Source organism: Somniosus microcephalus, unplaced genomic scaffold, assembly GCF_052327205.1.
Source record: "Somniosus microcephalus isolate GS21.2 unplaced genomic scaffold, FLI_Smic_1.0 unresolved_chr7, whole genome shotgun sequence".
Classification (NCBI taxonomy): Eukaryota; Metazoa; Chordata; class Chondrichthyes; order Squaliformes; family Somniosidae; genus Somniosus; species Somniosus microcephalus.
In genome coordinates this window covers 31,524,058-31,545,895 of record NW_028225185.1, presented here as the reverse complement: position 1 = coordinate 31,545,895, position 21,838 = coordinate 31,524,058, and the positions used below count along the sequence as shown (strand labels likewise).

General features: G+C 48.8%; 1 protein-coding gene across 3 annotated transcripts in view; it reads left to right on the top strand.

Moving 5' to 3' along the window:
• The first annotated feature begins 16,769 nt into the window (after nt 1–16,769).
• Nucleotides 16,770–21,838, top strand: part of LOC147086731 (ubiquitin-like modifier-activating enzyme 1) — a 62,165-nt gene continuing 57,096 nt past the window's right edge. The window contains exon 1 of one of the 3 annotated variants that reach the window (XM_085978906.1): nt 16,770–16,788. Coding sequence is in view for 1 of the 3 variants with exons in the window: in XM_085978904.1 (XP_085835030.1) it covers nt 16,949–16,993 (45 nt within the window). In the remaining 2 variants the exon portion in view is untranslated. Of the gene's footprint in view, nt 16,789–16,902; nt 16,994–18,440; nt 18,548–21,838 lie in introns of those variants that run through there. The other 2 variants (XM_085978904.1, XM_085978905.1) reach the window with 2 other exon arrangements.

The following is a 21,838-nucleotide window of genomic DNA, read 5'->3' as shown; positions in this document are numbered from 1 at the left end:
TGGACACCAAAACTGTATGCAGTATTCCAGGTGCGGTCTCACCAATACCTTGTACAACTGAAGCAATACCTCCCTATTTTTATATTCTATCCCCCTAGCAATGAAAGCCATCATTCCATTGGCCTTCTTAATCACTTGCTGCACCTGCATACTAACCTTTTGAGTTTCGTGCACCAGGTCCCCCAGATCCCTTTGTACTTCAGTACTTTCAAGTTTCTTGCCATTAAGATAATAACTTGCTCTACGATTTTTCCTGCCAAAGTGCATAACCTCACACTTTCCAGTATTGTATTCCATCTGCCAAATCTCTGCCCACTTACTTAGCCTGTCTATGTCCCCTTGCAGGTTTATTATGTCCTCCTCACTCACTACTTTCCCTCCCATCTTAGTATCATCTGCAAACTTTGACGTGTTACACTCGGTCCCCTCCTCCAAATCGTTAATATAGATTGTAAAGAGTTGGGGACCCAGCACTGACCCCTGCGGAACACCACTGGTTACTGATTGCCAGTCTGAATATGAACCATTTATCCCAACTCTCTGCCTTCTGTTAGATGGCCAATCCTCTATCCATGCCAGAATATTACCCCCAATCCCGTGATTTTTTATCTTAAGCAATAATCTTTTGTGTGGCACCTTGTCAAATGCCTTTTGGAAGTCTAAATACACTACGTCCACTGGTTCACCTTTATCCACCCTATATGTTACTTCCTCAAAGAACTCCAGCAAATTTGTCAAACATGACTTCCCCTTCATAAAACCATGCTGACTTTGTCTTATTAAATTATGATTATCCAAATGTCCTGTTACTGTCTCCTTAATAATGGACTCCAAAATTTTACCTACCACAGATGTTAGGCTAACCGGTCTATAGTTTCCAGCCTTCTGTCTACTGCCCTTTTTAAATAAGGGTGTTACATTAGCAGTTTTCCAGTCTGCCGGGACCTTTGCTGAGTCCAGGGAGTTTTGGAAAATTATTACCAATGCATCCACAATCCCTACCGCCACTTCCCTCAAAACCCTGGGATGTAAGCCATCAGGTCCAGGTGATTTATCCGCCTTGAGTCCCATTATTTTACCAAGTACTACTTCCTTAGTGATTTTAATCGTATTTAGCTCCTCCCCCCCTGCTTGTCAAGTGTTGGGATATTCTTGGTGTCCTCTACTGTAAAGACTGATGTAAAATATTCATTCAGTGTTTTTGCCATCTCCATATTTCCCACCATTAATTTCCCGGTCTCATCCTCTAAGGGACCAACATTTACTTTAGCCACCCTTTTTCTTTTTATATAACTATAAAAACTCTTACTATCTGTCTTTATATTTTTTGCTCATTTACTTTCATAATGTATCTTCCCTTTCTTAATCAATCTTTTTGTTATTTTTTGCTGTCTTTTAAAGTTTTCCCAATCCTCTATCCTCCCACTAGATTTGGCTACCTTATATGCCCTTGTTTTTAGTCGAATACTATCCTTAATTTCTTTACTTAGCCACGGATGGCTGTCTTTTCTTTTACACCCTTTTTTTCTCAGTGGAATATACTTTTTTTGGAATTTGTAAAATAACTCCTTAAATGTACACCACTGATCATGTATCGTCTTATCCTTTAACCCATTTTCCCAATCCACTTTACTCAATTCCGCTCTCATACCTTCATAGTCTCCTTTATTCAAGCTTAGCACGCTTGTTTGAGATACAGCCTCCTCACCCTCTAACTGAATATGGAATTCAACCATGTTATGGTCACTCATTCCAAGGGGATCCTTTACTAGGACATTTTTAATTAATCCTGTCTCGTTACACAGGACCAGATCTAAGGTTGCTTGCCCCCTGGTTGGTTCAGTTACATACTGCTCAAGAAACCCATCCCTAATACACTCAATGAACTCATCCTCAAGGCAGCCCTGCCCAATTTGATTCGTCCAATTTATATGATAGTTAAAATCCCCCATAATTATAGATGTTCCCTTATTACAAGCCTCAACTATTTCCTGATTGATACTCCGTCCAACCGAGTTGCGACTGTTCGGAGGCCTATAGACTACACCCACTAGTGTTTTTTTCCCCTTATTATTCCTTATCTCCACCCAAACGGTTTCATTATCCTGATCTTTTGACCCAATATCATTTCTCTGTATTACAGTGATTCCTTCCTTTATTAACATAGCCACCCCACCTCCCCTTCCTTCCTGCCTGTCCTTCCTGATTGTTAAATAACCTGGTATGTTTAATTCCCAGGCATTGTCACCCTGCAGCCATGTTTCTGTAATGGCCACAAGATCATACCCATATGTAGCTATTTGTGCCTTTAACTCGTCTATTTTGTTACGAATGCTACGTGCATTCAGATAGAGAACTTTCAAATATGTTTTGTGACACTTAGTTCCTGCTATTGCCCTTTTTATTACTTTACCTTTTACTCCACACCTTCTACCCCTTCCTGACACGCTCTGGTTTTTAATTTCCCCACTGCTACCTAAGTCTATGACCTTCTCTGTTGTCTTTTGTATTATTTGCTCTCTGGGAACCTCCCCCCCATTCTGGTCAATCTCCCCTTAACCTTCTCTGCTCTAAGGAGAACAACCCCAGCTTCTCCAGTCTCTCCACATCACTGAAGTCCCTCACCCCTGGAACCATTCTGGTCAATCTCCCCTTAACCTTCTCTGCTCCAAGGAGAACAATCCCAGCTTCTCCAGTCTCTCCACATCACTGAAGTCCCTCATCCCTGGAACCATTCTAGTCAATCTCCTCTGTACCCTCTCTAAGGCCTTCACATCCTTCCTAAAGTGTGGTGCCCAGAATTGGACACAGTACTCCAGCTGGGGCTGAACCAGTTTTTTATAAAGGTTCATCATAATTTCCACACTTTTGTACTCTATACCTCTATTCATGAAGCCCAGCCTCCCGTAGGGCTAGAGGGGGAGGGAGTGGAATAGGAAGGAGAGAGGGGAGGGAGAGGAGGAGGAGGGGAAGGAGGGAGAGGAGGAGGAGGAGGGGAAGGAGGGAGGGGAATAGGAGGGAGAGAGAAAGAGGAGGGAAACATAGAAACATAGAAGATAGGAGCAGGAGTAGGCCATTCGGCCCTTCGAGCCTGCTCCGCCATTCAACGAGATCATGGCTGATCATCCAAACCCTAGCACCCAGTCCCTACACCGACAGCCATCCCACCCAAGCCCTATCCCCGTAACCCCGTAACCCCACGAATACGAGGATGAGGGGAGGGCAGTGGGGGGGAGGGAGGGAGCGTAATAGGTGGATGAGGGAGAGGGAGAGAGGGGAAGGGGAGGGGGGCGGGAGAAGGGGAAGGGAGGGAGCAGGGAATGGGGAGGAGAGGGAGAGAGGCCTTTCTGGACATCCTTTTGATTGATTGACCGCGAATCAGTGTGTGTGTGTGGGGGGGTCGAGAGCTGGTTGGGTTGGGTGGGGGGGGGCGGGGGGTGGGGGCGGAAGTTCGAAGATCACTTGGCTGCAGATTGGGATTGCGTCCGAGGGTGGGGGAGGGGCGGTACCCGAGTCCAGTCCAATCCCTCGCTCGCCGGAGTCACTGAAGGGGACCAGGCGGAACCGCGGCTGATTTCCGCCCCCCCCCACCCCCACTTTTCCAAACTCCCTAACCCAATTGTACCCTCCCTTGGCCCACCTCCCCGCCCGCCCTTTGACCTGGGGCTGGGATCAGGCCGAGAGTGGAGCCTGGGTTTTCCTGCTGTATGTGTGGGGGACGGGGGTTGGGGAAACGAGTCAATGACTCCCCGTATGCGTTGGTCTCTGCACGCTCCTTTAACCGGCAACTCTTTCCACCCCCCGACCCCCTCCCCGACCCGTAAAAAAAATAAAGAAATCTTTCGAACCATCCAACTCCGAATGTCGATCGAGCGCGCGAGAGCCGGCGGGATCCTTCAGTGTAACCGCGCCTTTTATCGGAATAAAATACTTTACCTTTGCTTCTCGAATCTCGAGCCTTGTGTCAGTGCCGCGTGTGTCTGTCTCTCTCCGGATCCCGGCTCGAGGCCGTTCGGGCCATTCCTAGCCCTTCGACCGGAGACCTTGGAAATCCTTCCGTGGCCTCGGCCTCTCCCCAATCTCTGTAACCCCCTCCCCCGAACTCTCCGCCTCTCCCCGATCTCTGTAACCCCCTCCCCCGAACTCTCCGCCTCTCCCCGAATTCTGTAACCCCCTCCCCTGCACTCTCCCCAATCTGTAACCCCCTTCACCCGAACTCTCCTCGATCTCTGTAACCCCTCCCCTGAACTCTCTCCTCTCCCCAATCTCTGTAACCCCCTCCCTTGAACTCTCCCCTCTCCCCAATCTCTGTAACCCCCTCCCCTGCACTCTCCCCCTCCCCAATCTCTGTAACACCCCTCCCCCGAAATCTCCCCCTCCCCAATCTCTGTTACCCTCTCCCCGAACTCTCCCCTCACCCCAATCTCTGTAACACCCCTCCCCCAGAACTCGCCCCTCTCCCCAATCTCTAATCCCCCTCCCCCGAACTCTCCCCAATCTCTGTAAACCCCTCCCCTGCATTCTCCCCGATCTCTGTAACACCCCTCCCCTGAACTCTCCCCTCGCCCCAATCTCTGTAACACCCCTCCCCCCGAACTCTCCCCTCTCCCCAATCTCTGTAACCCCCTCCCCTGCATTCTCCCCGATCTCTGTAACCCCCCTCCCCCCGAACTCTCCCCCCTCCCCAATCTCTGTAACCCCCCCTCCCCCGAACTCTCCCCTCTCCCTATCTCTGTAACCCCCTCCAACCCTGCACCCCCAACACCACCACCCCTCCAACTCTTAAAGCACCCCTCCCTCCCTTCACTCCACCTTTGGCGACCGCGCCAGGGCCCCTAAGCAATGGAATTCCCTCCCTAAACCTCTCCGCCTCTCTCCTCCTTTCAGACGCTCCTTAAACCTCTCTCTTTGACCCAAGCTTTTGGTCACCTGTCCCTAGTATCTCCTTATGTGGCTCGGTGTCAAATTCTGTTCGATAATCGCTCCTGTGAAGTGCCTTGGGACGTCAAAAGCGCGATATAAATACACATTGTTGCACGGAGCAGTCCTGACTGACATACTATTTGAGTCGATTCATGGGCGTCCAGGCGGCCTGCCATTTTTGCGGCCCGGAGGAGCCCCGTGTTTCAGGTACGTGCGGAGTGTGCGAGAGGGTGGGGCAGTCCCCTCTTCTGTTCTTTAAAAAAGGGGCTGCTTCCTCTTTTTTTTTCCCCTCTGGCTGCACTTCAGCCCTTCGGTCACAGAGGGGAGCGGGCAAGTCGGAAGGACGTCCTCGTGGCTTTGCTCCCGGGCCTAGTCGAGGTGGCCAGCCTTGAGCCCGGGCAGAGCACGGTCATAGAGTCATAGAGTTATACAGCACAGAAAGAGGGCCTTCGGCCCATCATGTCCGCGCCGGCCATCAAGCCCCGTCTATTCTAATCCCATTTTCCAGCACTTGGTCCGTAGCCTTGTATGCTATGGCGTTTCAAGTGCTCATCTAAATGCTTCTTGAATGTTGTGAGGGTTCCTGCCTCTACCACCCTTTCAGGCAGTGAGTTCCAGATTCCAACCACCCTCTGGGTGAAAAAGTTTTTCCTCAAATCCCCTCGAAACCTCCTGCCCCTTACCTTGAAACGATGCCCCCTGGTTATTGACCCCTCTACTAAGGGGAAAAGTTCCTTTCTATCCACCCTATCTATGCCCCTCATAATTTTGAACACCTCAATCAGGTTCCCCCCCCTTCAGCCTTCTCTGCTCTAAGGAAAACAACCCCAGCCTGTCCAGTCTTTCTTCATAGCTGAAGCGCTCCAGCCCAGGTAACATCCTGGTGAATCTCCTCTGCACCCTCTCCAATGCAATCACATCCCTCCTATAGTGTGGCGACCAGAACTGCACACAGTATTCCAGCTGTGGCCTAACTAGCGTTTTGTACAGCTCCATCATAACCTCCCTGCTCTTATATTCTATGCCTCGGCTAATGAAGGCAAGTATCCCATATGCCTTTTTAACCACCTTATCTACCTGTCCTGCTGCCTTCAGGGATCTATGTACATGCACCCCAAGGTCCCTCTGATCCTCTGTCCTTCCTAGGGTCCTACCATTCATTGTGTATTCCCTTGCCTTGTTAGTCCTCCCAAAATGCATCACCTCACACTTTTCGGGGTCGGTCGGGGTGGGGGGAAGTTTAGGGGGGGTGTCGTGAATCTTATCATGACTCATGAAGTAACACTGGGCGGCCAGCTGGTGGCGCCGTCCAAGGAGTATAAATACTCAGGTGTGGGCCCAGCTTGCTCAGGACGTTTCTGTAACCAGGAACTAGTGATTGTAACTGGAAATCTCATGGTTTTTGAAACAGTTGATTAAAGCCTTGTTTTATACTCAAACCAAGTACTCTGTAGTATTTTAACATCAGCGGGGTTCGCTCCAGCTCTCTTCCGCGCCCGGGTGTCCCTGGAGAGGCAGCTGGCAGAGTGCACCGGTGCACCTGAGGCCTTCCACAACAGGTGGGCACCGGAGGGTGCGGTGCATAAAAGGAACAATATTATTGACACGATGAATCAGTCATTCATGTGAAAATGACTTATGAAATAATACTGAGTGGGCCTGCGGGTGGCGCTGTCCAGGGAGAGTATAAATACTCGGGCACGGGCCCAGCTTGCGCAGGACATTCTTTAACAGGAACTAGTGAAGAACACAACTAGATCTCCATGTTGAAAAACAGTTGATTAAAGCCTTGTTTAATACTCAGACCAAGCAGTTTTCTTACGTCAGTTATAAGTTGCATTCTGTTTTTAAATTAGAATTTACATAATAAGAACATAAGAAACAGGAGCAGGAGTAGGCCAATCGGCCCCTTGAGCCTGCTCCGCCATTCAATAAGATCATGGCTGATCTGATCCTAACCGCCAATCCACTATCACAGAACTATCTCCTGACTCTAACAGAATTAGACACACGAAATAGGAGCAGGATCAGGCTACACGGCCCCTGGGCCCGCTCCGCTACCCACAGGGCCATGACCGATCCGAACCTAGACTCATGTCCAAATTCCTGCCCGCTCCCCATAACCCTTTACTTCTAGGAAACTGTCTATTTCTGTTTTAAATTTATGTAATGACGTAGCTTCTACAGCTTTTTGGGGCAGCATATTCCATGGACCTACCACCCTCTGAGTGAAGTAGTTCCTCCTCATCTCAGTTTTGAAAGAGCAGCCCCTTATTCGAAGACTATGCCCCCTAGTTCTAGTTTCACCCATCATCGGGAACATCCTCCCCGCATCCACCCGATCCAACCCCTTCACAATCTTATATGTTTCAATAAGATCGCCTCTCATTCTTCTGAACTCCAATGAGTAGAGTCCCAATCTACTCAACCTCTCCTCATATGTCCATCCCCTCATCCCCGGGATTAATCGGGTGAACCTTCTTTGTACTGACTCGAGAGCAAGTATGTCCTTTCTTAAGTATGGACACCAAAACTGTACGCAGTATTCCAGGTGCGGTCTCACCAATACCTTGTACAACTGAAGCAATACCTCCCTATTTTTATATTCTATCCCCCTAGCAATGAAAGCCAACATTCCATTGGAATTCATTGCTTCAAATACAACGACTTATATTTATCCGGCGCCTTTAACGCCATAAAACATCCCAAAGTGCGTCACAGGAGCGTAAATCAGACGCCGATCCACGTAAGGAGATATTGGGGAGAGGTGACCAAAAGCTGGGTCAAAGAGGCAGGTTTCGAAGGAGCGTCTTAAAGGAGGAGAGAGAGAGGCGGAGAGGTTTAGGGAGAGAATAAGAAGAAAGAGCAGGAGTCGGCCATTCGGCCCCCTCGAGCCTGCTCCGCCATTCAACAAGATCACGGCTGATCTTCGGCCTCAACTCCACTTTCCCGCCCCGATCCCCATATCCCTCGATTCCCCTCGAGTCCAAAAATCTCTCGATCTCAGCCTTGAATAGACTCAATGACTGAGCCTCCACAGCCCTCTGGGGCAGAGAATTCCAAAGATTCACCGCCCTCTGAGTGAAGAAATTCCTCCTCATCTCAGTCCAAAATGGCCGACCCCTTATCCTGAGACTGTGACCCCTGGTTCGAGACTCTCCAGCCAGGGGGGAAACAGCCTCTCAGCATCTACCCTGTCAATCCCCCTCAGAATCTGATATGTTTCAATGAGATCACCTCTCATTCTGCTAAACTCCACAGAGTATCGGCCCAGTCTACTCAATCTCTCCTCATAGGGCAATCCCCCCATCCCAGGAACCAGTCTGGTGAACCTTCGTTACACTCCCTCTATGGCAAGTATATCCTTCCTCGGGTAAGGAGACCAAAACTGCACTTAGAAACATCGAAGATAGGAGCAGGAGTCGGCCATTCGGCCCCTCGAGCCTGCTCCGCCATTCAATGAGATCATGGCTGATCATCCAAACTCAGTACCCTGTCCCTGCCTTCTCCCCATATCCCTTGATTCCTTTAGCCTTAAGAAATATATCCAACTCCTTCTTGAAGATATTTAATGAATTGGCCTCTACCGCCCTCTGTGGTAGAGAATTCCACAGGTTCACCACTCTCTGGGTGAAGAAATTCCTCCTCATCTCTGTCCTAAATGACTTACCCCTTATCCTTAGACTGTGACCCCTGGTTCTGGACTCCCCCGCCATCGGGAACATCCTTCCTGCATCTAGTCTGTCTAGTCCTGTTAGAATTTTATAAGTTTCAATGAGATCCCCTCATTCTTCTAAACTCCAGCGAGTATAAGCCCAATCGTCCCAATCTCTCCTCATACGTCATTCCTGCCATCCCAGGTATCAGTCTGGTGAATCTTCGCTGCACTCCCTCCATGGCAAGAACATCCTTCCTCAGATAAGGCGACCAAAACTGCACACAATACTCAAGGTGTGGTCTCACCAAGGCCCTGTACAACTGCAGCAAGACATCCTTGCTCCTGTACTCGAACCCTCTCGCTACGAAGGCCAACATACCATTTGCCTTCTTAACCGCCTGCTGCACCTGCATGCTTAGAGTTCTCCCCCCTTGTTTCAATGAGATCACCTCTCATTCCAGAATCCCAGAGCTTTGCGCCCAGGCGGCTGAAGGCACGGCCGCCAATGATGGAGCGATGGAAATCAGGGGGGATGCTCAAGAGGCCAGAATTGGAGGAGCGCAGATATTTCCCCTATCACTACCACATTTCTATTCTGCTCTTTCCCCGCCTTGGGCAGCCTTCTGATCCACGGTGCCTTGGTCTGCATTGTGGCTGTCCTCCCCTGCAGTCTTTCCCCTTGCCCTCACAGGTAGCGAGCACCTCGTACCTGTCGGACAGGACCAGTGCAAAACCAGGAAGGCAGATTATTATTTGAATGGCAATAGATTGGGAGAAGGGGGAAGTGCAAAGAGACCTGGGTGTTCTTGTGCACCAGTCGCTGAAGGTAAGCATGCAGGTGCAGCAGGCGGTTAAGAAGGCAAATGGTATGTTGGCCTTCATAGCGAGAGGGTTCGAGTACAGGAACAAGGATGTCTTGCTGCAGTTGTACAGGGCCTTGGTGAGACCGCACCTTGAGTATTGTGTGCAGTTTTGGTCGCCTTACCTGAGGAAGGACGTTCTTGCCATGGAAGGAGTACAGCGAAGATTCACCAGACTGATACCTGGGATGGCAGGAATGACGTATGAGGAGAGATTGGGTCGATTGGGCTTATACTCGCTGGAGTTTAGAAGAATGAGAGGGGATCTCATCGAAACCTATAAAATTCTAACAGGACTGGACAGACTAGATGCAGGAAGGATGTTCCCGATGGCGGGGGAGTTCAGAACCAGGGGTCACAGTCTAAGGATAAGGGGTCGGCCATTTAGGACTGAGATGAGGAGGAATTTCTTCACCCAGAGAGTGGTGAACCTGTGGAATTCTCTACCACACAAGGCAGTTGAGGCCAGTTCATTAAATATATTCAAGAAGGAGTTGGATATATTTCTTAAGGCTAAAGGGATCAAGGGATATGGGGAGAAGGCAGGGACAGGGTACTGAATTTGGATGATCAGCCATGATCTCATTGAATGGTGGAGCAGACTCGAGGGGCCGAATGGCCTCCTCCTGCTCCTATCTTCTATGTTTCTATGTTTCTCTGTGTCTGGGGGACCTCCTTCTCAACCTCTCCAAAATCCCCGCTACCCGGCTCCCTAGCAGTGACGCCCTCCCCTTCCCGAACCTGTGCTTTCCTCTGGAGTAGAAACATAGAACATAGAAAAATAGGAGCAGGAGTCGGCCATTTGGCCCTTCGAGCCTGCTCCGCCATTCAATGCGATTATGGCTGATCCTTTATCTCAATACCATATTCCCGCTCTCTCCCCATACCCCTTGATGCCTTTTGCATCTAGAAATCTATCCCACTCCTTCTTAAATAGATTCAGTGACTTGGCCTCCGCAGCCTTCTGTGGTAGAGAATTCCACAGGTTCACCACCCTCTAAGTGAAGAAATTTCTTCTCATCTCAGTCCTAAATGTCCTACCCCGTATCCTGAGACTGTGACCCCTCGTTCTAGACCCCCCCCAGCCAGGAGAAACATTCTACCTGCATCCAGTCTGTCTAGCCCTGTCAGAATTTTATACCTTATCTGAGGAAGGATGTTCTTGCCATGGAGGGAGTGCAGCGAAGATTCACCAGACTGATTCCTGTCGATATGAGGAGAGATTGGGTCGACTAGGCCTGTATTCACTAGAGTTTAGAAGAATGAGAAGGGGTCTCATTGAAACATATAAAATTCTGACCGGGCTCGACAGACTGGATGCAGGGAGGATGTTTCCCCTGGCTGGGGGGGGTCTAGAACGAGGGGTCACAGTCTCGGGATACGGGGTAGGACATTTAGGACTGAGATGAGGAGAAATGTCTTCACTCATAGAAACATAGCAGATAGGAGCAGGAGTCGGCCATTCGGCCCCTCGAGCCTGCTCCGCCATTCAATGAGATCATGGCTGATCATCCAAATTCAGTACCCTGTCCCTGCCTTCTCTCCATATCCCTTGATCCCTTTAGCATTAAGAAATATATCCAACTCCTTCTTGAATATATTTAATGAATTGGCCTCCACTGCCTTGTGTGGTAGAGAATTCCACAGGTTCACCACTCTCTGGGTGAAGAAATTCCTCCTCATTTCTGTACTAAATGGCTTACCCCTTATCCTTAGACTGTGACCCCTGGTTCTGGACTCCCTGACCATCGGGAACATCCTTCCTGCATCTAGTCTGTCTAGTCCTGTCAGAATTTTATAAGTTTCAATGAGATCCCCTCTCATTCTTCTAAGCTCCAGCGAGTATAAGCCCAATCGACCCAATTTCTCTTCATACGTCATTCCTGCCATCCCAGGTATCAGCCTAGTGAATCTTCGCTGCACTCCTTCCATGGCAAGAACATCCTTCCTCAGATAAGGCGACCAAAACTGCACACAATACTCAAGGTGTGGTCTCACCAAGGCCCTGTACAACTGCAGCAAGACATCCTTGTTCCTGTACTCAAACCCTCTCGCTACGAAGGCCAACATACCATTTGCCTTCTTAACCGCCTGTTGCACCTGCATGCTTACCTTCAGCGACTGGTGCACAAGGACACCCAGGTCTCGTTGCACTTCCCCTTCTCCCAATCTATTGCCGTTCAGATAATAATCTGCCTTCCTGTTTTTACCACCAAAGTGGATAACCTCACATTTATCCACGTTATATTGCATCTGCCATGCTTCTGCCCAATCACCCAACCTGTCCAAATCATCCTGGAGTTTCTCGGCATCCTCCTCACAGCACACACGCCCACCCAGCTTTGTGTCATCTGCAAACTTGGAGATATTACATCTAGTTCCCTTGTCCAGATCATTAATATATATTGTGAATACCTGGGGTCCTAGCACCGATCCCTGCGGTACCCCACTAGTCACTGCCTGCCACTCGAAAAAAGACCCGTTTATTCCAACTCTTTGCTTTCTGTCTGCCAACCAGTTCTCTATCCAAGTCAATACCTTGCCCCCAATCCCACGTGCCTTAACTTTACACGCTAATCTCTTATGCAGGACCTTATCGAAAGCCTTCTGAAAGTCCAAATACACCACATCCACTGGTTCTCCCTTATCTATTTTACCAGTTACATCCTCAAAAAATTCCAGTAGATTAGTCAAGCACGATTTACCTTTTGTAAATCCATGTTGACTTTGTCCGATCCTGTCACTGCTTTCCAAGTGCTCTGCTATTACATCTTTTATAATGGACTCTAGCATTTTCCCCACTACCGATGTCAGGCTTACCAGTCTGTAATTCCCCGTTTTCTCTCTACCACCTTTTTTGAATAGTGGGGTAACATTAGCTACCCTCCAATCCATGGGTACTGTTCCAGATTCCATCGAATGTTGGAAGATGATCAGCAATGCATCTACTATTTCTAGGGCCACTTCCTTAAGTACCTTAGGATGTAGATTATCAGGCCCTGGGGATTTATCGGCCTTCAATCCCATCAATTTCCCTAACACCATTTCCCTGCAAATACTGATTTCTTTCAGTTCCTCCCTTTCATCAGACCCTATGTTGCCCGACATCTCTGGGAGGTTATTTGTGTCCTCCTTTGTGAAGACAGAACCAAAATATGTATTTAATTGGTCTGCCATTTCTTTGTTCCCCATTATAAATTCCCCCTGATTCTGACTGCGAGGGACCTACGCTTGACTTCACCAATCTTTTTCTCTTAATTAATTAGAAATGTGTAAAGGGACTTGCCCAAGATGGCCACCGCCCCTTTAAAAACCTTAAAGGCAACGGGAGGAAATAAAAACCGGCCAACATTAAAACATTTTTTTTTACAGTCTCTCCCTCCCCATTTTAAATGATCAAAATGAAGATTTATAATGGACTCTAGAATCAGAGGGTGGGTGAACCTGTGGAATTCTCTACCACAGAAGGCTGTGGAGGCCAAGTCACTGAATATATTTAAGAAGTAGATAGATTTCTAGACACAAAAGGCATCCAGGGGTATGGGGAGAGAGCGGGAATATGGTATTGAGATAGAGGATCAGCCATGATTATATTGAATGGTGGAGCAGGCTCGAAGGGCCGAATGGCCTACTCCTATTTTTCTATGGAGTTCCGGGAAAGATGGGCACGGATTTGGGAGGCAACACGTTCAGGGACTTTGGAGAGGAAAGGGAGGGAGGTTGGAGACGGGGCGGTAGTTTGCAAGGACGGACGGGTCGAGGAAAGATCCTGGGTTTAATCGGCTCAAATTCTGATCGATCTTCCCCATTCGGGGTTCAATCGGCGTAAATTCTGATCGATCTTCCCCCATTTGGGTCCAATCGGGGTAAATTCTGATAGATCTTCCCCCATTCGGGGTCCAATCGGTGTAAATTCTGATCGATCTTCCCCCATTCGGGGTCCAATCGGGGTAAATTATGATCGATCTTCCCCCATTCGGGGTTCAATCGGTGTAAATTCTGATTGATCTTCCCCCATTCGGGGTTCAATCGGTGTAAATTCTGATCGATCTTCCCCCATTCGGGGTCCAATCGGGGTAAATTATGATCGATCTTCCCCCATTCGGGGTTCAATCGGTGTAAATTCTGATCGATCTTCCCCCATTCGGGTCCAATCGGTGTAAATTCTGATCGATCTTCCCCCATTCGGGGTCCAATCGGGGTAAATTATGATCGCTCTTCCCCCATTCGGGGTTCAATCGGTGTAAATTCTGATCGATCTTCCTGCCCCCCATTTTCACGTTAATGATTATTAATAATCTGCACTTTGATCATTTAAAATGGGGAGAGAGATCCGACAGTGCAGCGCTCCCTCAGCACTGCCCCTGTGGCAGTGCAGCTCTCCCTCAGTGCTGCCCCTCCGACAGTGCAGCACTCCCTCAGTACTGCCCCTCCGACAGTGCGGTGCTCCTTCAGTACCGCCCCTCCGACCGTGCGGCGCTCCCTCAGTACCGCCCCTCCGACAGTGCGGCGCTCCCTCAGTACCGCCCCTCCGACAGTGCGGCGCTCCCTCAGCACCGCCCCTCCGACAGTGCGGCGCTCCCTCAGTACCGCCCCTCCGACAGTGCGGCGCTCCCTCAGTACCGCCCCTCCGACAGTGCGGCGCTCCCTCAGTACCGCCCCTCCGACAGTGCGGCGCTCCCTCAGTACCGCCCCTCCGACGGTGCGGCTCTCCCTCAGTACTGCCCCTCCGACAGTGCGGCGCTCCCTCTGTACCGCCCCTCCGACAGTGCGGCGCTCCCTCAGTACCGCCCCTCCGACAGTGCGGCGCTCCCTCAGCACCGCCCCTCCGACAGTGCGGCGCTCCCTCAGTACCGCCCCTCCGACAGTGCGGCGCTCCCTCAGTACCGCCCCTCCGACAGTGCGGCGCTCCCTCAGTACCGCCCCTCCGACAGTGCGGCGCTCCCTCTGTACCGCCCCTCCGACAGTGCGGCGCTCCCTCGGTGCTGTCCCTCCTACAGTGCGGCGCTCCCTCAGCACTGCCCCTCCGACAGTGCGGCTCTCCCTCAGTACTGCCCCTCTGACAGTGCGGCGCTCACTCAGTACCGCCCCTCCGATAGTGCGGCGCTCCCTCAGTACCGCCCCTCCGACCGTGCGGCGCTCCCTCAGTACTGCCCCTCCGACAGTGCGGCGCTCCCTCGGTGCTGTCCCTCCTACAGTGCGGCGCTCCCTCGGTGCTGTCCCTCCTGCAGTGCGGCGCTCCCTCAGTACCGTCTCTCCGACAGTGCGGCGCTCCCTCAGTACCGCCCCTCTGACAGTGCGGCGCTCCCTCAGTACCGCCCCTCCGACCTTGCGGCGCTCCCTCAGTACTGCCCCTCCGACAGTGCGGCGCTCCCAACAGTATCGCCCCTCCGACAGTGCGGCGCTCCCTCAGTACTGGCACCGGGGGAGTGTCGGGCCTGGATTATGGGGCTCGAGTGTCTGGAGTGGGGACTCGACCCCACGACCTGACTCTGAGGCAAGAGTGGGGTACTGTGCACAGTTCTGGACACTGCACCTCAGTAAGGATATAGTGGCCTCGGAAGGAGCGCAGAATCACCAGAATGTTACTCGGACACCAAGGGTTAGATTATGAGGAGAGATGACAAAACGAGCCTTGTATCCCCTGGAATATCGAAGGTTAAGGGGTGATTTGATTGCGGTTTTTTAGTATCCTGAAAGGAATTGATGGGGTAGAGCAAGCGAATCTTTATCCACTGGTGGGGTTGGGGGCGGGGGAGTCTCGGACAAGGGGGACCCAACTTTAAAATCAGAGTTTGCTCTTCGAAAGAGCCGGCGCAGACTCGATGGGCCGAATGGCCTCCTTCTGTGCTGTACTATTCTAAGAACATAAGAAATAGGAGCAGGAGTAGGCCAATCGGCCCCTCGAGCCTACTCCGCCATTCAATAAGATCATGGCTGATCTGATCCTAACCGCCAATCTACTATCACAGAACCATCTCCTGAATCTAACAGAATTAGACACACGAAATAGGAGCAGGATCAGGCTACACGGCCCCTGGGCCCGCTCCGCTACCCACAGGGCCATGACCGATCCGAACCTAGACTCATGTCCAAATTCCTGCCCGCTCCCCGTAACCCTTAATTCCCTTTACTTCTAGGAAACTGTCTATTTCTGTTTTAAATTTATGTAATGATGTAGCTTCTACAGCTTTTTGGGGCAGCATATTCCATGGACCTACCATCCTCTGAGTGAAGTAGTTCCTCCTCATCTCAGTTTTGAAAGAGCAGCCCCTTATTCGAAGACTATGCCCCCTAGTTCTAGTTTCACCCATCATCGGGAACATCCTCCCCGCATCCACCTGATCCAACCCCTTCACAATCTTATATGTTTCAATAAGATCGCCTCTCATTCTTCTGAACTCCAATGAGTAGAGTCCCAATCTACTCAACCTCTCCTCATATGTCCATCCCCTCATCCCCGGGATTAACCGAGTGAACCTTCTTTGTACTGACTCGAGAGCAAGTATGTCCTTTCTCAAGTATGGACACCAAAACTGTACGCAGTATTCCAGGTGCGGTCTCACCAATACCTTGTACAACTGAAGCAATACCTCCCTATTTTTATATTCTATCCCCCTAGCAATGAAAGCCAACATTCCATTGGCCTTCTTAATCACTTGCTGCACCTGCATACTAACCTTTTGAGTTTCGTGCACCAGGACCCCCAGATCCCTTTGTACTTCAGTACTTTCCAGTTTCTTGCCATTAAGATAATAACTTGTTTTCCATTTTTTCCTGCCAAAGTACATAACCTCACACTTTCCAGTATTGTATTCCATCTGCCAAATCTCTGCCCACTTACGTAGCCTGTCTATGTCCCCTTACAGGTTTTTTATGTCCTCCTCACTCACTACTTTCCCTCCCCTCTTAGTATCATTCTAAAGAGAGAGAGACTGTAAAAAGAAAATGTTTTAAAGTCGGCAGGTGTTTATTTCCTCCCGTTGCCTTTAAGGTTTTAAAGGGCCGGCGGCCATCTTGGGCAAGTCCCTTTTCACTTTTCTAATTAATAACTAAGTTTGTTTTTCCCCAGCTCTCGCTTCATCATCCTTAAAAAAAAAACTACTGCCCTCGGCAGCTGAAGATGGTTTTTATTCAAATGCGCCTCCTTCCTTAAAAAAATTAGCCTTTGCTCGTCTATTAAAAGACTAAAAAAAGCGCCGCCGTTGCACCGAACGGGTTTTTTTTGGGGGCCACCCTGGGGGCCGCCATTTTGATTTTCGCTTTATTAACTTTGTAGTTTTAGGACTTTAACCGTCTGAAATCGAACTGCTTTTGCGAGAACATCGAATCTAACACCGCCAAAAGGCACGTTGTTATTTTTGTTTTAAAATAATTCTGGGTTTTTTTTTTGAATTGAGGTCTTTATAACGGTCAGCGGGCGGAAGGGATGAGTTAGCACTTCCGGTCCGCCATCTTGAGCCTCTTGAGGCGGCGTAAAAGGTTTTTTTTGTTATTAAAATAAATAATGAGTCGCGAGGAAGGAAAGGGCTTTGAAATTGAGCCATCAAAGGTAAAAGAAATAAAATGGGGAAAGGAAATGGGTTGTTTTTTTTAAAGTCCTCGAATGACCGAGGCCAGGTGAGGATAAAACGCTCTTCTAAAGGCCTGAGGCCTGATGGCGGCCGCCATCTTGGTAAAGGGAGAGGGCGGTGGCCATTTTGTTTCCACGTATTCACTTAAAATAACATGAAATGATATGAACGGCGGAGATTGGTAAAGGAGAGGTGAGAGTGAGATGTTTTAGTGCCACTCTTTGTTTTATTTTTGGTTGCGGGGGGTTGATTTATTTAACTCTGTGGGGCGGTGTCGGCGGCCGCCATCTTGGTTAAGGTAGAAGGAGTGGCAGCCATTTTGTAGCTACGTATTGAATTTCTTTTAACATTAAAACCGGTGGCAATTAGTAAAGGAGAGGTGAGTATGAAAACCTTTATTCCCACGCTTCTAGTAACATGAGGATAAAACGCTATTTCAACGGCCTGGGGTCCGGTTGCCGGGGAAAGGAATGTCGGCCGCCATCTTGGTGAAGGAAGAAGCGACCATTTTGTTTCATTAAAATTAAAATTAAATTAACGGTGGCGATTAGTGAAGGAGAGGCGAGTGTGACAACCTTTATTCCCACACTTCTAGTAACATGAGAATAACATTTCCATTTTTTTAACCACCTGAGTCCCTCAGCGGTGGCCATCTTGGTGAAGGGAGGGGGCGGCCGTATTGTTTCTCTAAAATAAAAATATTAAATCAAATGAACGGCGGAGATTCGTGAACAGGAGAGGCGAGTGTGCACATCTTCGTTCCCTCGCTTCTCGTAACGTGAGGATAACATTTCTATATTAATGCCCTGAGGCCCAGGCTACCGCGCACGGCGGCGACCACCATCTTGGTGCAGGGAGGAGGCGGACATTTCGTTTCATTAAAATTAAAATAAAATGATACTAACGGCGGCGATTAGTGGAGAGGAGAGGCGAGTGTGAATACATTTGTATTCCCTTTCCTCGTAACAAGAGGATAACATTTCTATGTTTAACGGCGTGAGTGCCCCCGACGACCGCCATCTTGGTGAAGGGAGGGGGCGGTGGAAAGGGCGGCCATTTTGTTTGGTTAAATTTATATTTTTTTAAATGACATCAACGGCGGCGATGAGTGGATAAGAGAAGCGAGTGTGAAAACATTTTCATTCTCCCCTCTGCTCGTAACATTAGGATGAACATTTCTCTGTTAACGACCTAAGGGGGGCCGTCCGTCCCCCCCCCACGTGACCGCCTGCATCTTGGTGCAGGAAGGAGGCAGGGGCAGCCATTTTGTTTCTTTAAAAATTAAAATCAACGGCGGAGAATAGTGAAAAGGCGAGGTGAGCGTGATAGTATTTGTGATTGCACATTTTAAAAATGGTTTTGTGTTTGTGTGTGTGTGATTATTTATCTTTTTAATGTGAGGGGGCGGGGTCACGGGGTTGCACTTCCGCTTCCGGCCCGGGGGGGCTGCCATTTTGCCTCGGCGGCGCCTGAGACTCGGAAGCAGCGACAAGAGGCCCCGGGGTCGGAGCCGGATCCGGACCAGCTGCCGAGTGAGTGTGCCCGGGACCGGCTGTGCAATCCTCACCCCTTCCAAAAAAAACCCTCTCCTTTCATCCAAAAAAAAATAACCCCACCGAGAAAAAAAAAAATCACCCCGGGTCCCCGCCCCCTCCTCTCCCGGCCTCGCCAGAAATCCAGCCGCAGGCTTCACCCCCGCCTGCTAGGCCCCCAACATGTCCAGAATGAGATTTTCGATTTTTAAAATCAATTTGAATGAGACAAAATAACCTTAAATAGCCTTCATCCCGCAAAGAGTCGCCTCTGCTGGTTAAAAAAAATTATACTTCTCTCAGATTAAAAAAAAATCAAATTATTAAATCCAGTTTCATCCCCCCCCAAAATTAGAGATTTATCCATTAATTCGAGTTTCATCTGTCAATAATTAGATTTTTTAAATCAGTTATTACAATTAAATCGAGTTTCATTGTCAATAATTAGATTTTTTAGATCAATTACAATTAAATCTAGTTTCACCCATCAAATGCGATATTTATCCATTAAATCGAGTTTTGTCTTGTCAATAATGAGATTTTTAAAAATCAGTTATAACCATTGAATTATACAAAATAGTCTTTTTACTTTAAATATCCGCAGCCTTCATCCCAAAAAAGAGTTGCCTCTGCTGGTAAAATTACATTGTTATCCATTAATTTGAGTTCCATCTGTCAAGAATTAGATTTTTTTACTGATTGTTACCATTAAATCGAGCTGCATCAATCGATTAAAATCAGATTTTAATCAATTGTTGCAATTAAAATCTACAAAATAACATTCAGTTTTAATATCCGCAACCGTCCGCCAGAAAAATAGTTTCATGTATCAGATTTTTATCAAATATTACCATTAATAAATCAAATTTCATCCATTAATTAGATTTTAAAATCTATTACAATTAAATTATAAACAAAATAACCTTTTAATATAAATATCTGCAACCTTCATCCAGAAAGAGCTGCATTGTTGGCAAGAATTAGAATTTTATCAATTAAATCAAGTCTTATCTATTAATAATTAGATTTTTATCACTTATTACCAGTAAATCAAGATGCTTTTATTAATAAAATATATTATTAATCAGTTATTGCCATTAAATCTAATTTGTTTTTAATATTATGCGTTGAAGGTGAATCAGATCATTTGTATAATTTCCTCTTTTTTGTTTCTAAGGGGAACCTGTTCGGGGCCTTTTTTGAGGGTGGATGAGTTGGCAGATCGAGCAGGCTCTGAGAGTGATCGAAAGGGAACAGGGCAGTGGGCTTAAGCAGTTCAGTCCATTTTACTTTGTTTTTTAAAATGAGTTTTTGTTAGTTTGGGAGAGGGGGGCGAACCACACACATGCGTGTGGAAGAAAGATTAAGAGGCAGAAGAAACCCTTTTTTTCAGGGTTCCAACGCGCTCGCTCGCAGTCCAGTTCGTCTTTTGAATGAAGCTTCCAACAAGGCACCTGGTGGATGGGGAGTGCGTGCTCTCTCCTGGGAGATGTGTCCGTGTGTGTGTGTCTTTCTCGTGTTTAATCCTGATTTAAGGGGAAGTGCAACGAGACCTGGGTGCCCTTGTGCACCAGTCGCTGAAGGTAAGCATGCAGGCGGTTAAGAAGGCAAATGGTATGTTGGCCTTCGTAGCGAGAGGGTGTGAGTACAGGAACAAGGATGTCTTGCTGCAGTTGTACAGGGGCCTTGGTGAGACCACACCTTGAGTATTGTGCGCAGTTTTGGTCGCCTTATCTGAGGAAGGATGTTCTTGCCATGGAGGGAGTGCAGCGAAGATTCACCAGGCTGATACCTGGGATGGCAGGAATGACGTATGAGGAGAGATTGGGTCGATTGGGCTTCTACTCGCTGGAGTTTAGAAGAATGAGAGGGGATCTCATTGAAACTTATAAAATTCTAACAGGACTAGACAGACTAGATGCAGGAAGGATGTTCCCGATGGCGGGGGAGTCCAGAACCAGGGGTCACAGTCTAAGGATAAGGGGTAAGCCATTTAGGACAGAGATGAGGAATTTCTTCACCGAGAGTGGCGAACCTGTGGAATTCTCTACCACACAAGGCAGTTGAGGCCAATTCATTAAATATATTCAAGAAGGAGTTGGATATATTTCTTAAGGCTAAAGGGATCAAGGGATATGGGGAGAAGGCAGGGACAGGGTACTGAATTTGGATGATCAGCCATGATCTCATTGAATGGCGGAGCAGGCTCGAGGGGCCGAATGGCCTACTCCTGCTCCTATCTTCTATGTTTCTAACGTGGGTGCAGGTTGGCTAGGCACAGCCTCAAGTGACACCCCCAGTCCCCCTCCTTTCTCGACCCAAGTGTAAGGGGTACTGCTGCAATTTGATCTGCCTAAAACGGTCAAATCGAATCCCAGTGCCTTTTAAACCTACGTCTCCCCCCCCCCCCCCCCCCCAAATGTCCCACCGACGAGCCAAACCAGCTGCTAAACCGGCAGTGCGCCTCCGCCCCGCCTGGTTTGAGTATCGCGTTACCGACCTTTGCGATGCGGATTGATTCCTTTGCGGTCTTTCACTGCTGGGCACATCTCCCGACATGAAAGCCGTGTTCAAGACTCGTTTGGAGAAAATTGCAGCCATTCTACTTCGAGCTAGATAATGGGTGGCTTTGTGTGACTTCCTTTCCTAAATGTACACACACACACTCTTTTATATTCATGCGGCAAGACTTGGATATGGCCAGGACTGGAGAATTTTAGCGATGAGGAAAGATCGGAGAGGCTGGGGTTGTTTTCTCTGGAACAGAGGAGGCTGAGGGGAGATTTAATCGAGGTGTATAAAATGATGAGGGGCCTGGATAGAGTGGATAGGAAGGACCTATTTCCCTGAGCAGGGGGGCAGAGATTTAAAGTCATTGGGAGAAGGATTAGAGGGGAGTTGAGGGGAACTTTGTTCACCCAGAGGGTGGTGGGGGTCTGGAACTCACTGCCTGAAAGGGTGGTCGAGGCAGAAACCCTCATCACATTTAAAAAGTACTTGGATACGCACTCGAAGCGCCGTAACCCACAGGGCTACGGACCGAGAGCTGGACAGTGGGATTAGGCTGGAGAGCTCTTTGTCGGCCGTCACGGACACGATGGGCCGAATGGCCTGCTTCTGTGCCGTAAGCGCCTCTGATTCTGTTCTCTGAAGGTGACATAAGCAAGCGGCACCGTTTGCCTAAACAGAGGGCACCTTGGGGACTAGCGTAATGTCATCATTTGGCCGGCAGCATCTCTGGTTGTGATCTCCTCCCTGACTTGTTTTGCTCCGTGTATTGGAATACTTGTG